The sequence below is a fragment of the Melospiza georgiana genome, chromosome 16 (assembly GCF_028018845.1).
Source record: "Melospiza georgiana isolate bMelGeo1 chromosome 16, bMelGeo1.pri, whole genome shotgun sequence".
In the NCBI taxonomy this organism is placed as follows: domain Eukaryota; kingdom Metazoa; phylum Chordata; class Aves; order Passeriformes; family Passerellidae; genus Melospiza; species Melospiza georgiana.
Genome location: NC_080445.1, coordinates 14,102,498 through 14,116,332, shown reverse-complemented (window position 1 = coordinate 14,116,332; position 13,835 = coordinate 14,102,498). Strand labels below are relative to the sequence as shown.

The 13,835-nt window shown below is 48.4% G+C and overlaps 1 protein-coding gene across 5 annotated transcripts in view; it reads left to right on the top strand.

Moving 5' to 3' along the window:
* The first annotated feature begins 3,139 nt into the window (after positions 1-3,139).
* The window catches only part of CREBBP (CREB binding protein), a 96,886-nt gene continuing 86,190 nt past the window's right edge, over positions 3,140-13,835 (top strand). For all 5 annotated transcript variants that reach the window (XM_058035233.1, XM_058035230.1, XM_058035229.1 and 2 more), the window contains exon 1: positions 3,140-3,375. In XM_058035233.1, coding sequence (XP_057891216.1) covers positions 3,291-3,375 — 85 coding nt within the window. In that variant the 5' untranslated portion in view covers positions 3,140-3,290. The remainder of the gene's footprint in view (positions 3,376-13,835) is intronic.

Genomic DNA, 13,835 nt, shown 5'->3' with positions numbered 1-13,835 from the left:
CATCCTCTGGAGAGGGGCAGTAGCTGTGGGACAGCTCAGGATCTGTCCCCAGGGGTAAATCTCCATCCTGACTTTATCCCAGAGCTGCAGAGTTCATGCAGCACCAGGGAAGGAGTTGTGAGGGGAGAAAAGTGCTGTGGAGGGCTCCTGGTGTCAGCCATATCCATAAGTGATGTAATTGTAGAAGCACAGACTCGTTTGGGTTTGAGGGACTTTAAACACCAGCTCATTCCACCTCCCTGCCCTGGGCAGGGACACCTTCCACTAGCTCAGGGTGCCCAGGCTGCAATGACCAAGGCAAGCACAAAGAGTGATCCAAGATGCAGTTCAAAACACACCGACCAAACTTGTTAAAAAGATCAATCAGGAGCCAGAAAAAGACACTGCTGTGCTCAGCTGTGCCTTAGAGTCTGACCTGACTCCCACCCCTCACCTCCAACAGCAAAACATTTTCATTTAACCTAAACTGGGATAAATGCTTGATTTCACAGTAAAATGCTGCTGGACAAGAGCTGCTGCTTTTACATCTAGAGGCACTGGGAGACACTGAACCTGTCCCACACTGAAACATCCTGAAACAGATGGGAACTCACTGCTCTGGAAAGAAATTAAAGCAGGGACAACCAGGGAGCCCTTACTTGTGTAACTAATCAGCAATATAGTGATAGACCCAGAGGCCTGACAGAGACCTCCACGTGATTACAGCCAGACCTCAGCAAGGACAGGCACCTCGTAAATAAATACAGAATTTGCAAGTAAATGTAATGAAATTCATGTAAATGTAGAAGTAAATGTAATGAATTCGAGTTTTGCAGTAAACAAAAGGCAGACTTACTCTTTGCAAAGGAATCTGTCATTATAGATCTCCTTTAAATCAATAAATTATTGCTGTTGAATCCATCTCAGCTTATGGAGCTCATCCTCAGACTTGTGTCCAGATCTTCTCCAGCCTCTCCTCCCACTGTGGCTGCCCTTGGAGGACATTCCAGCATGAAGGTGATAAAAACAGCCCCAAGGAACCAGTTTGGGTACAAGGAGCTCTGCTGCCACACACGTCACTGGGGCTTATAGGACCTGATTCTCAAGTTGGGAACCAGTATGGAAATCCATGGAACTACCTGAGCTCCAGTCTTCTAAACCTGTTTTGGGCTGGGGAAGTCTGTCTAGACAGGGCAGAAAGTGTTTGTAAAGTGAGGCTGGGTTTGATGCTGGTGCCTGAGAGTGGGTCAGCTCTGATGGGACACTTGCCTTTGTGTGTGGCTGCTCTGAGGGCATGGGGAAAAACGGGGGCACTGAGGGGGAGCTTGGGAGGAGATGGTGTGAGGGGGACATTGAGAGGGAATGTCCACAGTGGGATTGAGAGGGGAAACGGACTGAGAGGAGAAAACAGAGAGGGGACATTCTGAGGCGGACATTGAGAGATCATCTGTCAGTAGGACTGACTGAGAGGGGAAGTTGAGAGGTGACTGAGGGGAAACTGAGAAGGGAGGTGGTGAAGGGGGCATTGAGAGGGGACATCCATGGTGAGAGTGAGAAGGCAGGCTGGAAATGTAACTGTGAGGGAAAACTGAGGACGACGCAGGGAGAGACTGAGGGGACATCCGTGGTGGGATTGAGAGGAGAGACTGGGGTGGTGGCTCTGAGGAGAATGAGGGGAGGAAAGACCGTGAGGGGGCATTGAGCCATCCGTGGTGGGACTGAAAGGGGAGATTGTGGGGGTGAATCTGAAAGGACTGAGGGGAAGGGGGGATCCTGGGGAGTCATGGAGGGGTCACTGCAACATCTGAGGAGAGTCAGAGAGGGGACTGTGAGGGGAGACTGGTGAACAACTGAAGCGAGGGCTCTGAGGGGAGACTCTGAAGGGCCAATGAGCCGTCCATGGTGGGACTGCGAGGGGAGATTGTGGGGGTCACTACGAGGGGACCGAGGAGAAAGGGGGACTGTGGGGAGACTTGGAGGGGTCGCTGTGAGGGGAGCACTGAGACAGCTCTGGTGGGACTGAGGGGAGACTGCGAGGGATGCTGTGAGGGGGGAACAGACACCTAAGGGGAGTCGGAAGACTGTGAGGGAACAGCTCGGGGGTCGTGAGGAGGAGCCCCGACAGGAGCAAACAGGAAAGACCGAGGCGAGGACTTGGAGGGGGAGAAGTGCACTCTGCGGGGATTGAAGGGAGACTGTGAGGGGGCACCGGGAGGAGGCACCTGAGGGCAGACGGAGAGGGGACGCTGTGAGGGGGTACTACGGGGGGCAGCCCCGACTGAAGCAAACAGGGCAGACCGAGGCAATGGCGGAGAGCGAGCGCACGGCACCCCAGGCACGGTGTGTGTACCGGGGTCGCCGCCCGACCCCCCCCGCCGCTCCCGAGCCCCTCAGCGGAGCAACTGAGGACGGCGCCGGGCGCTTCCGGCGCCTCGCGCGCCTTTCCGGCAGGGCGGGGCCGCGCCGCGAGCGCGGTGACGCAGCGCGCAGGCCCCGCCCCCGCCCCGCCCCCGAGGGCTCTGGAAAAGAGAAGAGAAAAAAAAACTTTTTTTTTTAATTGAGGAATCAACAGCCGCCATCTTGTCGCGGAGCCGGAGCGCGGCGCGGGCGGAGCGGGCCGGGCCGGGCCGGGCCGGGGCAGCGGGGCCGCCCCGCCGCCGCACGGGGCAGCCGCGCCGAGCGCCGCCGACGCGCACAGGGGGCTCGAGCCAGCGGGGCGCAGCCGCCCGGAGCCAACCGACCGCCGCCGCCGCCACCGGGAGCCGCCGCCGCCGCCGCGCCGCGCTCATTGTTTTGGGGCGTTTTTGGGGGGTCGGCGCGTTTTTCCGCTTTTTGGTGATTTTTTTTCCTTTTTTTTAATTTTTGCCCCCCCCCCCCCCCCCCCCCCGCTCCCTTCTCTTCTCCTCCCCCCCCCCCTCCTCCCTCCCCTACCTCGGCCGCGGGCGGGCGGCGGGCGGGGGCCGGGGCGAAGCCGCCGCCGCGGAGGGGAGGGGACGGGGCGAGGCGAGGGGAGCGTGTGGGGGGGCGGAATGCGCCCCGAGTGACGGCCTGAGCCGCCATCCGGGCACCGCGGCGGGGGGAGCGCCCGGGAGGAGCGCGGCCGGCAGGGAGGGGGCGCTGGGCCCTTCGCTCCCCGCCCCGAGCCCTCCTCCCTGCGGCCTGCGGCGGCCCGGCATGGGGGAGCGGGGGCGGCCGGCCGGGCACTGAGCGGCGCTGTTGGGTTCCCGTGCGGCGGAGGAGCGGGGACAGCGAGCTCGGCCCCCCCCGAGCACCCCCCGACAACGATCACCGGCTCCGCCGCTCCGGCCACCATGGCGGAGAACTTACTCGACGGGCCGCCCAACCCCAAGCGAGCCAAGCTCAACTCGCCGGGCTTCTCCGCCAGCGATAGCACAGGTAAGGCCGCGGGGGTGGCTCGGGTGGGGCTCCACGGCGGTTCTCCCCCCACACCCCCCCGCCCCTAGCGCCCCGCCGGAGGGGGGGGCCCGGGGCCGCCCGCCCTGCCGCGGTTCCTGGCGGGGGTGGGTTGGGCCTCCTGCAGTCGAAGTTACCGGGCGGGACCCGTACGCCAAGTACCGTCCCGGCTATAAATAGCGGTTGGAAAGAGACGTTTTTTGAGTTGGGTTTCCCTTCTTTTCCTTCGTCATCTTCGTTTTTAGTGCCTCGGTTTGGGTGATGGGGGTGGACAGGTGAGTGGGGTGTGGGTAGGGAAGGAGAAGGGCCAGGCATGGGAAGCACCGACCGTCCTGCTTATTGTACAATCGTGGAATGGTTCGGCTTGGAAGGGACCTTAACGTCCGTCTTGTTCCATCTCCTGCCGTGGCAGGGACACGTTCCACTATCCCAGGGTGCTCCGAGCTCCGTCCAGCCTGGCCTTGGACACTTCCAGGCGTGGGGCAGCCGCAGCTTCTCTCGGCAGCCTGTGCGAGGGCCTCGCTATCGTCAAAGGAAGGAATTGCTCCCCGGTACAGAATCTAAATCTACCCTCCTTCAGCTTAAAGCTGAAGATGCCTTCTTGGAAGGGTAGTTGAGGTTTCTGTCTACTCCTTAAACCCCACAGATTACCCACAGCTAATAGCCCTATACAGGCTTTTTCACTGTGCCCCTGTGTGTGACACACTACGGAATAAAAACTCCTTAATAGCTTCTTAGTCATAGAATGATTTGGGTTGGAAAGGACCTTGAAGACCATCTAATTCTACCCTCCAGTTAATACTTTGTGCTTTTTTTCTACCTCCCAACCTGTGACCGAGGTTTTAAGGTATTTGGCTTAAACTGTTTGAAGCATTTTTCCTTTAAACCCCAACCGATTTGCCGATAATAATTGAAGTTGTGGGGTTGCTCGCGTGCCGAAATGCCCGGCAGCCTGGCAGTCACTGCGACTTGTCCGTGTCGTGTAGTGTCTCTGGCGTGCCTTTTTCTTCAATTGTGATGGGTTTGTAGATAATAAAACACATCAAAATATCTCGTTTCCAGCCAGTGTGTGCCCGTTGTAAGTACACACGTGTGTGCACAAGAGCATGTGTGCCTGGACCGGCCTCTGCCGGTGTTCCGACTGTTTCAATCCCTGAAAGAGTGGTTTCAGAACAACACGAAGTCTGTTGCACTTGAATTTCTGCTTTCAGAGATTAATGAATCTTGTGGAAAGGATAGTGATAAGTTAATCATGCTGTGCCTGCTGTGTTTTCATAGACTGAAAAAAAATATTACTATAATTGAGCTGATAAATTCTGTGGGTTTTTTCGTCTTGCTCAATCTGCATTTGGCAACACTTTACAGATGCTTCGGTCCTTTAGGGGTTTTTTATGGAAACCCTCTCTTCTCAGCCTGCAAATAAATGAAACAAGCGAGAAAGAAACAGTATCGAGTAAGAATTGTCAGGGAATATCTAGGTGAGGTCTTGTGATTGAACCCTGTTAATCCCTGGTGTGGAAGCACTGGAATATATGGAAGGCTGATACACAAGTTGCTGCGAAATGCTCTTTGTAACTCAGAACAAATACAGTTTATAGTTCTTTAATTCTTCAGCGAGACATTTTAGACTCTCCTGGTAGCCAGTGTCTTGGTTTGGGGTTTTTTGTTTTTTTTTTTCCCTTTCTTCTTTCTTTTTTGAAGTTCACTTGGGCTGTTCTGGAATGCTTCAGTCTTAATTACGTCCTGTTCAGCAAGTTCTCGTGTGTCTCGGGGAGCTCTGTGTGCTGCTGGATGTGTGAACTCCAGCATCTGCAGAAAGTTCTGCAGGGCTCAGGGGGCCTGGGGGCACGGGCATGGCAAACCCCAAGTTCTGTTCTGGACGAATGTGTCCAAGGAGTTCTGTCATCATCCTGCTGTTCCATAGGCAAAAGTACCTCTCTGCCAAGGGTGTGGGTAATGTTTGTGCACTTAAAGAGAGGCTTGTTTTTAGGAAAAGGCACTTCTAGGTTTGTTGCCAGCAGTTAATGCTGCTCGTTGAAGGCTTGCTGAAGGTTTCCGTGCATTGTGGCAGGCGATACAAATAGTTTGAGTAGTGATTGCTGTCAAATGCCTGCTCCTGGAACTGAACCAGGCTGCTCCCTGCTGCTGGGGCTTAAATGGAAAAGTTCTGTTGCAGCCTGGAAAGTGGCCTTAGCGATCGGGGGAGCTTAGGTGTGAGGATTTAGCCCTGAGTTGAGCAGAATTACTGTAATTGCAGTGGCAGCCCCGCACGGGTGGGTGCTGTGGCTGCCGTGAGCAGGACGTGCTTTCACAGCCGCCGCGTCGGGCCCGGCTGAGCAGTTTGGCTCAAGCCTGCAAATGCTCACACCCGAGGCTCTGATGGCAGGCCTGAACATTGGGCAGAAAGCAACTGCTCTCCTCCTTGTTTATATTTCTCTTGATGCTTTGATGCGGTGATGTTAAGCAACTCCTTTTGTCAGGGTAAGTTTTAGCTGCCTTTAATCTTTCTGATAAAAATAGCTCCTCAGCTTACCGGGGCAAAGTTTGTGCCATTGAAATTGGTGTGTTTACCTACTGAAAATATGGCCTTTTCTGTTAAACCTAAGCAGCTAAATCCACTGTCTGGTGTTGCAGAAGGGTGAAGAGATGAAAGGATAACAGAAATGGGTGCTGTGACCATCGTTAAGTTTCATGATAGTCTCATTTCGCACTTGCCCTGCTGCTCTTTGTATCAATAAGGAAGGTTAAGACTCCTGGCTGTTAACTTCTCTTGCCATTGCTGGGCTGTATTGAACGAGCTGACTGCTGTGGTAAAATGTCTGTGGGAAAGATTTTTCCTTGTCTAGCCAGGTAGGAATAGTGCTTTTGTCTAATTACTGCTTTATTGGATACACAGGCGTTTTCATACCTAAACATTTGTCTCCTCTGTGGCTGTTGTGAGATGTTCTCATCCAGCGCCGCAGAATAAACAAGGGACTCCTACAAAAAGTAGAATTACAGTAACTTTGCTTATGGCAGTGTGTTATTTCAGTGCTGATTGTTTTGTACATTGCTGGCATTGGTCCTTCAGCAGAATGTACACAGACCTGGCGGCGTTCTCGAGCTGCTCTCGGGCTGGTTGGGAAAAACGTGTCTGAATGGAGCAGCAGCACAGCTGGAGGTGTTCAGGGGCCCCTGGACTGTGGTCCCTTCTGCAGGTAGCTCAGTGAGGGTCTGAGTTTCACTAAAGTCATGCTTCTGTCTGCCTTCATTGTGTTCCCTGCAGCTTCTGCTGCTGTGGTGCTGCGCCAGTTCCAGAAACAACACAGCGTAATCTGGGCCAGAGCAGAGGGTGTCCCTGACGGCATCAGGAGTTAACAAATTCCTAAACTAGGTGAAGTTGGGAAGAAGGTGAGATGAGCAGCTTCCAAAGTCCATTAGAGCTAGGTTTTCACTTCACACTTCCTTGTGTAGGGGCTTTTGTTGATTTTTAATAATTTTTTCCTCCGTAACTTCTGATCCTGCACAGATGAAGCCACGTGGCTGCTGCTGCTGCAAAAGCTGTGGGCCAAGCTCCCTGATAACTCCTGTTCTCTTCCTGGCCCATGTGTTGGCATCCAGGGCCTGGATTTTACACTGGGGAAAGGCTGCCCTGTTACACGTGCCTCCCTTCATGCTGAGATAAGGAGATCTCTGGCTGACTCCCAGCCAGCCACAGAGCTGCACAGGAGCGAGTTCGTGTCGATGTGCAGCCTGATTTGATCCTGCTCTCCTGCCAAAAACCAGATAGGTGTATTGCACTGGGTTTAGGGTTTAGTTTGAGAAAAGAGGTGGACAAAAGCAAAGTAGCTTAAGGAAAGACAGCAAGGTTTTCTAAGCTAGTGTTCACATTCTTAGCAGAGACTTCAGATGGAGTGACGTCTCGGTGATCTAAACCCAGATTTTGTTTGGGCACGTGAAAGCATTAGTATGGATGTTTTAAAGGGTTCATTGCTGCGTGCCTGAAAAGCCTCGTGGAAGCCTGTGTAATCCATCTGCTCTTGTTTTGTGTGGTACCTGCAGAACTCGAGTGTCATGTGTGTGCTGTGGCAGTAAGAATCACAGTTACGCACTCCCTTATTCTCTCCCTGGAACAAGGAAAAGCATAATTTCATTAAGTGAACACACTCTCATTTATAGGCAGAAAATTTAGGGAAGAAATTCATTTTCTGAAAAGCTGTAGGTGAAGGAATGTGCATAGTTGTAATTATTCACGGGAATGTCCTTTTTGTTTGTTTGTTTTGTGGTACTTGTGCCCTAACTATCCGAGGTGGGATATTCATGGCTATATTGTTTCTTGTAGAATACTTCATGGTTATATTGTTTAAGACTCCTGGAACCATGGGGATGGATGATGCCAAGCAAGATGTTTACTTTGAGCTAGAGATTTGATACAAACTCTTTAGGTTTTTCTCACCTGAAGTGACTGACCTGCATAACTTGGTGCCAGCTCTTGTGATCTGGGACAGGAGATTTTTGAGATTAGAAATGTACTCATTTATAGAGTCTAGCACAGCTAATTCTTACCAGTTCCTGGGGCACTGCTGATAGCAGGGTACTGTGTACTCTCCCAGTGTTTTTACAGGTTTTTCCAAGGAGTTTGACACTCATGTCTGTGTGGGATGAAAAGTTGAGCAGATGATCTACTAGCCTGATCATATGTGACAGTCCACAGTCCTACCATTTTGCCCATTCCTTTATTTTTTGAAATTCATACTTTGATAATTGCACATGTGCTGGGGACTTCAAACTTCTTCCCTCTCCAGTGACTTAAAGTTAGCTAGGAAAATGCTGTGCCATAGAGCTCCTGGAGAAGCCCTGCCAGCAGCAGGCAGGAATAGAGGCTGTGTCTTTGCTGTACTCCAGAGATCTCTTGGTAGCTTGTGAAATGATTCCCAGTTTTCTGCTGCAGATTATTCACTTTCTATTTTGGCTGGACATTGCTTGGAGTCGTCGTCCAGTGCCATTAATTATTTCTACAGCAACATGCTGTGCTTTTTCATTATACCTGCAGCTTCACATTAAAACCCTCCACATATTCTTAGTGTTTATCTTTATTATATTTTACTTACTGTTGCTATCTGCTAAGAGAGAAGAACATGAAAAAAAACCCTCACCCTCTTAACAGCACACTGCAGGTTAATGTGAAACCAGGGTGGAGAGGGTAGTTGAAAATCACAATTTGAAAAATTCTGGGGTTTGTTCTTATACAGTGAAAAAAATTGAGGGATAACTTAGAAATCTGACACATCCACCCTAATTTGGTTTACACTTTCAAGAATTTTTGCTTTGTAAATCTTCCTTTTAACATATGTTATGTTTTCCATCTGTCTTCTCAGATGTCTAGGATACAGAGAGAACCTAAATTGTTTATTTGGAAAACTCTTTAATAAAGATGCTTCAACAAATACTATTAAGTATTTTGCAGAATCATAAGTGTGAATTAAAAGAAAACTGCAACTTCTATTAGCAGTGATAATTATAACTCTTAATCTAAATCTCTTAACACACTCTTCCTTTCCTGCTTTCTTATTTGCCATCACTGAGAAATAAGGATGTTATTTATGGTAACTAGATAAATACAGTATTTTTGGTTTGCAGTTTGTGTGTGGATATATTTTTATTTATACATCTGTAAGTCAGTAAAATAATCTCCAGCTTCCCTGCTGGTCACCTTTAGTGCTGTGGAAGCTTCCTTGGGAAGACAACATTGGGAAAAGGAGTTGTTCTTCCCTGGATGTCTGTTCCTCCCAATCTCCTGGGCACATGTCATTTTCCTGCTGCAGTTGGACACAGCAGAGGCAGGAATCAGAGCTGGAGCTCTTCTGCTGCAGAGTGAGAAGTCAAATGGGACACTGGATTACAGCCCCTGTCTGTGTGTGTGTCACCAGGAGAGCATGAGCTGCTCTCTTGCTCTGCCCAGCTTTGCCACCACAGCTACCTGGGTTAGTGGGTGTTGCTGGTGACATCACTCCTGTGTCATCTCTTGTGTGGTGTCATCATCTCATGGAGAGAAGAGATGGGGAAATTACCAGGTGCCTTGAGCTAAGTACTGAGTGTGAGTCTGGTTCACTTCTTTGTGAAGTTTTTTCCTAAGTTCATAAATTCCCTAAAGGAAAGTATTAATGAGAATGGTTCAAAACAGCCTCATCCCACTAAAATCAATGCTTTGAAGTAAAAGATTCATGAGAGAGTTGGTGTTTTTGGTATTGTCAGTTACAGCTGGAAGCTTTTTTAGACATAAATATACAAAAATTGTTAGTTTCAAGTGCTTGTCTGCTGTTACTTCCTTGTGTATGTTTGGTTTGAGTTGTATGTCCTTGCCAAGGAGAAGACAGTTCCCTTAAATTTGGTATCAGAAATAGGGAGGGAAAAGTGGAAATAATGGAATTTGTACTTTTCATGACTTCTATACATAACAGAGCAGACCCCAGACTTGCCTGTTTCATAGTAATGTTGCTTAGGTTTTTTTTTCCTTGTTTCATAATATTCCTTCAACTACATATTTATATATTTCACTCTTCCCAGAACAGGCCTGTTCTGTGGTTCTGTTGGAGAAGCTGTGTTAAATGGGAATTGTCATAGAAGGACTTGTGTAGCTGAAGGGAGCTCCTGAGCCAGAACTGAGCTGCAGTTCTCACCCCTGACACTGTCACTCATTGTGGGGAGCAGGAGGAGCTGAACACTTCAAAACCTGAACCACCTGTGTTGGAAATATATTCACTGAGAAGTCTCTGGCCAGGCAATGTCACAACTAAAGTTTGTTTGTCAAGATAATTCCTGTCTTTATGTGTTGTGTGCTGATTCCCTTTCCAGGTGGGCAGTGAGGGTGGCTCAGCCTTAAGGGACACTGGCTTGGTACAGACTGTGCATGTCATGCCCACTAATAATTACCAGAATCTCAGGTTATTCCTTTTAAAAGGGTCATTCAGAATTTAAATGTTCTGTCAGCTGTTAAATTTGGGGAAGAGGCACAATGTGTGTGTTTGTGATAGGATGAGAAGGCTCACTGCTGGTAATGTTAATGTGCTGCAAGAACCTTAAAATATTTAATCTTCATCTGGATGATCTTGTGAATGAGAAGCTGATGTGTGGTGTCTCCCAGCCCATAGGCAAATTGCCTCCTCTTCCTTCTGTCTGGGTTTCTCTTCTTAGGGTAATTAAATGTACTGAAAACTTCTTTTGCCTGGTAGCCATGTGCACTGGGACAGTAGCCATGTGTTCTTGTGGATGCTGCTGGGTGGGATTTAGACTTATTCACAAGAGCAGACATGGCACCTGTGTCAAAATAGTGGAGATACCTTGGGAAACAATTAAAAGGAAGATTGGTTTTGGAGAGGGGCAGAGGAAGGCAAAGGCAATCCATCATTTTCCATCTGATGCTTCCAAGAGCAGACCAGAGTGAGCACTGTTGTTGGGCTGCTTCTGCCACACATTTTGGGGTTACCTTGGCTTTATTCCCCTCTGGCCTCTGGGAAGAGGTTAGAGACTAGCTTCTTATCTGGATATTTTTCATATTTGCTTCTTTATATAAGCCTTAGTGCCAGGTGCAAGGGCCATTTAATGTGCTCACATATACTACTTTGTAATTGATAGGGTAACATTCAAGTAATCTGTGATTTATTTTTATCAAAGGGTAGAATAATCCCTAAACCCACCAATTACTTCTGAAATAAACCAGTATCTCAGGTTTTTCTAGATTTTAACCCAGGTTGTGTTGTCACTATGAGTACAGCAAAAGAGAGATGATGGAGACAACTTGGACAAGTAGAACAGAGAGAACCTTGAGGTGATACAAAACATGGAAGTGGAAAGAGAGGCTGGGGACTGACCTGGTGTGACCAAGGAAGGATCTCAGTTTGTACTACTCTGTTTTCATGGAGGTGAGGAGGAGGACAGGGACAGAGCAGGTGGCTTTTCCTGTATCAGGTGGTAGTTGTTGTCACACCTTAGTGGTGGCACAAAGGATGAGAAAATGTGCATTTTCCCCATCCTGGCTTGTGTGCCTGCTGGTGGAGCTGGTGTCAGGAATACAGGCAGTACTGCAGCAGAGGTTAGAAGAGAACTGATTTTTTTCATTAGTTTCATGATTTGTTTGTTATAAGCTTCAGTTTTGAAAAGTCACTTAGTTGCTGAAACCTTACCAGAATGGATTGGGGAAGATACTAGGAACTGTCTCTAAAATCCCAGCCACTGGAAAGCAAGCAAAGGCAAGTGTTAAACCCATTTCAAAAAGGGTTAAAAGATAATACAGTCAGACTGTTCAGCCTCCTCTCCATCACTGGGAAGGTCATGGAGGAGCTGGAGTGAGTTCAGGGAAGCTGCTCAGGAGTTTGGGGCTGGAGCATGTGCCCTGTGAGAGGAGGTGGAGAGCTGGGCTGCAGTCAGACCTGATGGCCCTTCCAACCTGAGTGACTTTGGGCCTGTCAACAAGAGAGAGCTGTGATGATGATTCCAATGAATTTTCTAGAGATAAATCCCAAGGATTCCAAATGGTGATGTTCATATCAACACACTTGAGTTTTGACCACTCCAGTGACTTAGGAACGAGCAACCCTGACTGTGTTCCTTTCTCATCCCAAGTGCAAGCAGTTTAAGCGATCAGGCACGTAGAAATTTAGTTAAATATTTAAATCTCTTATTATTCAAGCCATAAATTGTTGAGAGTCATCCAGATCCTCGATGTTGGATCTCTTTCTTTCTCATCACCCTCCACCCAGCCAGGTCCCTCATCACCATCATTCTCAACCTGGTTGTTAAACATGGTGTTCAGAAGAAGTGATATTGCTCTGCTGAAAATCAAGGTCACATGCATGTCAGTGCCCAAGCTTTCCATGTCTTGTTAGGGAAAGACACAAATCTGAAGTTTCCTTACTGGAAATTTTAGATTTTTCTGTGAACATGTTAATCGTTCTAAAACATTAAAAGCAATAATTGTCTTTTGTGAAACAATAAATTACAGAATCTTCAAACCTGGAAAGGAAGTTGGAATGGACATGGTAATTGCTGACTGTGCCACACAGTGTGGCTATTGAGGAGAGCTACCTGACAGTGAATTTTTGGGAATGGCTGGAGCTCTGAACTGTTGAGGCTTTGTCTGCTGGGGTCTGGCGTGATTGAAAGAAGCCTTACAAAACAAAATTGGGCTCACTGAAATGTAACAGCTATGTTGGCATGAAAGAAAGGCCCGGTGAAAATACTGCTTGTGTGCTGGACTGGAGTGTCTGCTCCATGCCATGAGCAGTCAGTTTGTGACAGGACAGCTCCCAGTCACGTCCCAAGCAAAGATTATGCTGTAAAAAATGAAACTGAATTTGATAGCTCTCCTCCTGCTTGCTGTGAGATACATTTGAGATAATAAGACACATAATGAAACACCTTAGGATGTTTGTCACCTCTCCAGGCTGAGCTAAAGGGGAAAAAATGGTGACATTGAAGCAAGTTAATTGATTGAATATGTATATTAGGAAAGTCTCTCAGTAACACAGGCAGTTGTACAGATGACAATGTTCTGCCTTCAGGATGCAGCAGAGTTTTGGGTTTTTCTTCTTCTGAGAAGGCCTAGAGGGAAACAGAACATGGTTTTTTAAAATTCTGGTTGCTGAAAGTGTTGTCCAGGAAAGCAGAAAACTGTGACATTTAAGCTCACAAGACTGAAATTAGGAGAGAAACTGTCTCAAGTGTGGTTATCTTCTATGTGTGAAAATAGCTGCTCGAGGAAGGCAGAATGCTCAAATTGGAGAAGGAGCCCTTTGGAAAGAGTGGGGGTGTGGTACTTGCCTAGTGCTTCTCCATGCCTTCCAGAAAACATAATCTCTGCTTTTTTGGTGCTCTGCTGTTAAGAGGACATTGGGGTTTATGTGACAGAGGTAATGAAAGGTATCAGAATCAGAGGTGCTATGTTAGAAACAAGACACAACGAGGTGAATCTGCACAGCCTTGGTCAGCTCTGCTGCTTCACGAGCACTGAGTTAGAGGTTTGTGCCTTTTGGGTTTTAGGGAATGTGCTCTCCTTTAAAATCCACATCACTTTTCCTGCCCTGATGTGTGCTGGGTGCATGGCAGCTTTGAGGATGGAGCAGGTTAAAGCTTGGTGGGACTTGTCAGCAAAGGTGTTCCCTGACCATTGCTTCAGGTAACTGCATGTAAAGGCAAAGGCATCCCTTGGGTTTTTTTGTTTTTAGCCTCCTGGTAGCTGCCTTTGAGAAACAGCTGAAGCATTGAGAATGGGATCAATTCTGTTCTTCTTGTGAGGATGGAGGCACTGCAGTTGCTTTTCATTTCTCTGTCAGTAGAAATGGGCCATGTTCTTATTATGGCAGATTTTTATATGTGTGTAAATATACTTATTCTTTTTATAACTGCCAAGACAATCTCTTATCTTTATGGATTTGTTGCAGACATGCTCAAGTAGATTTTTGTTT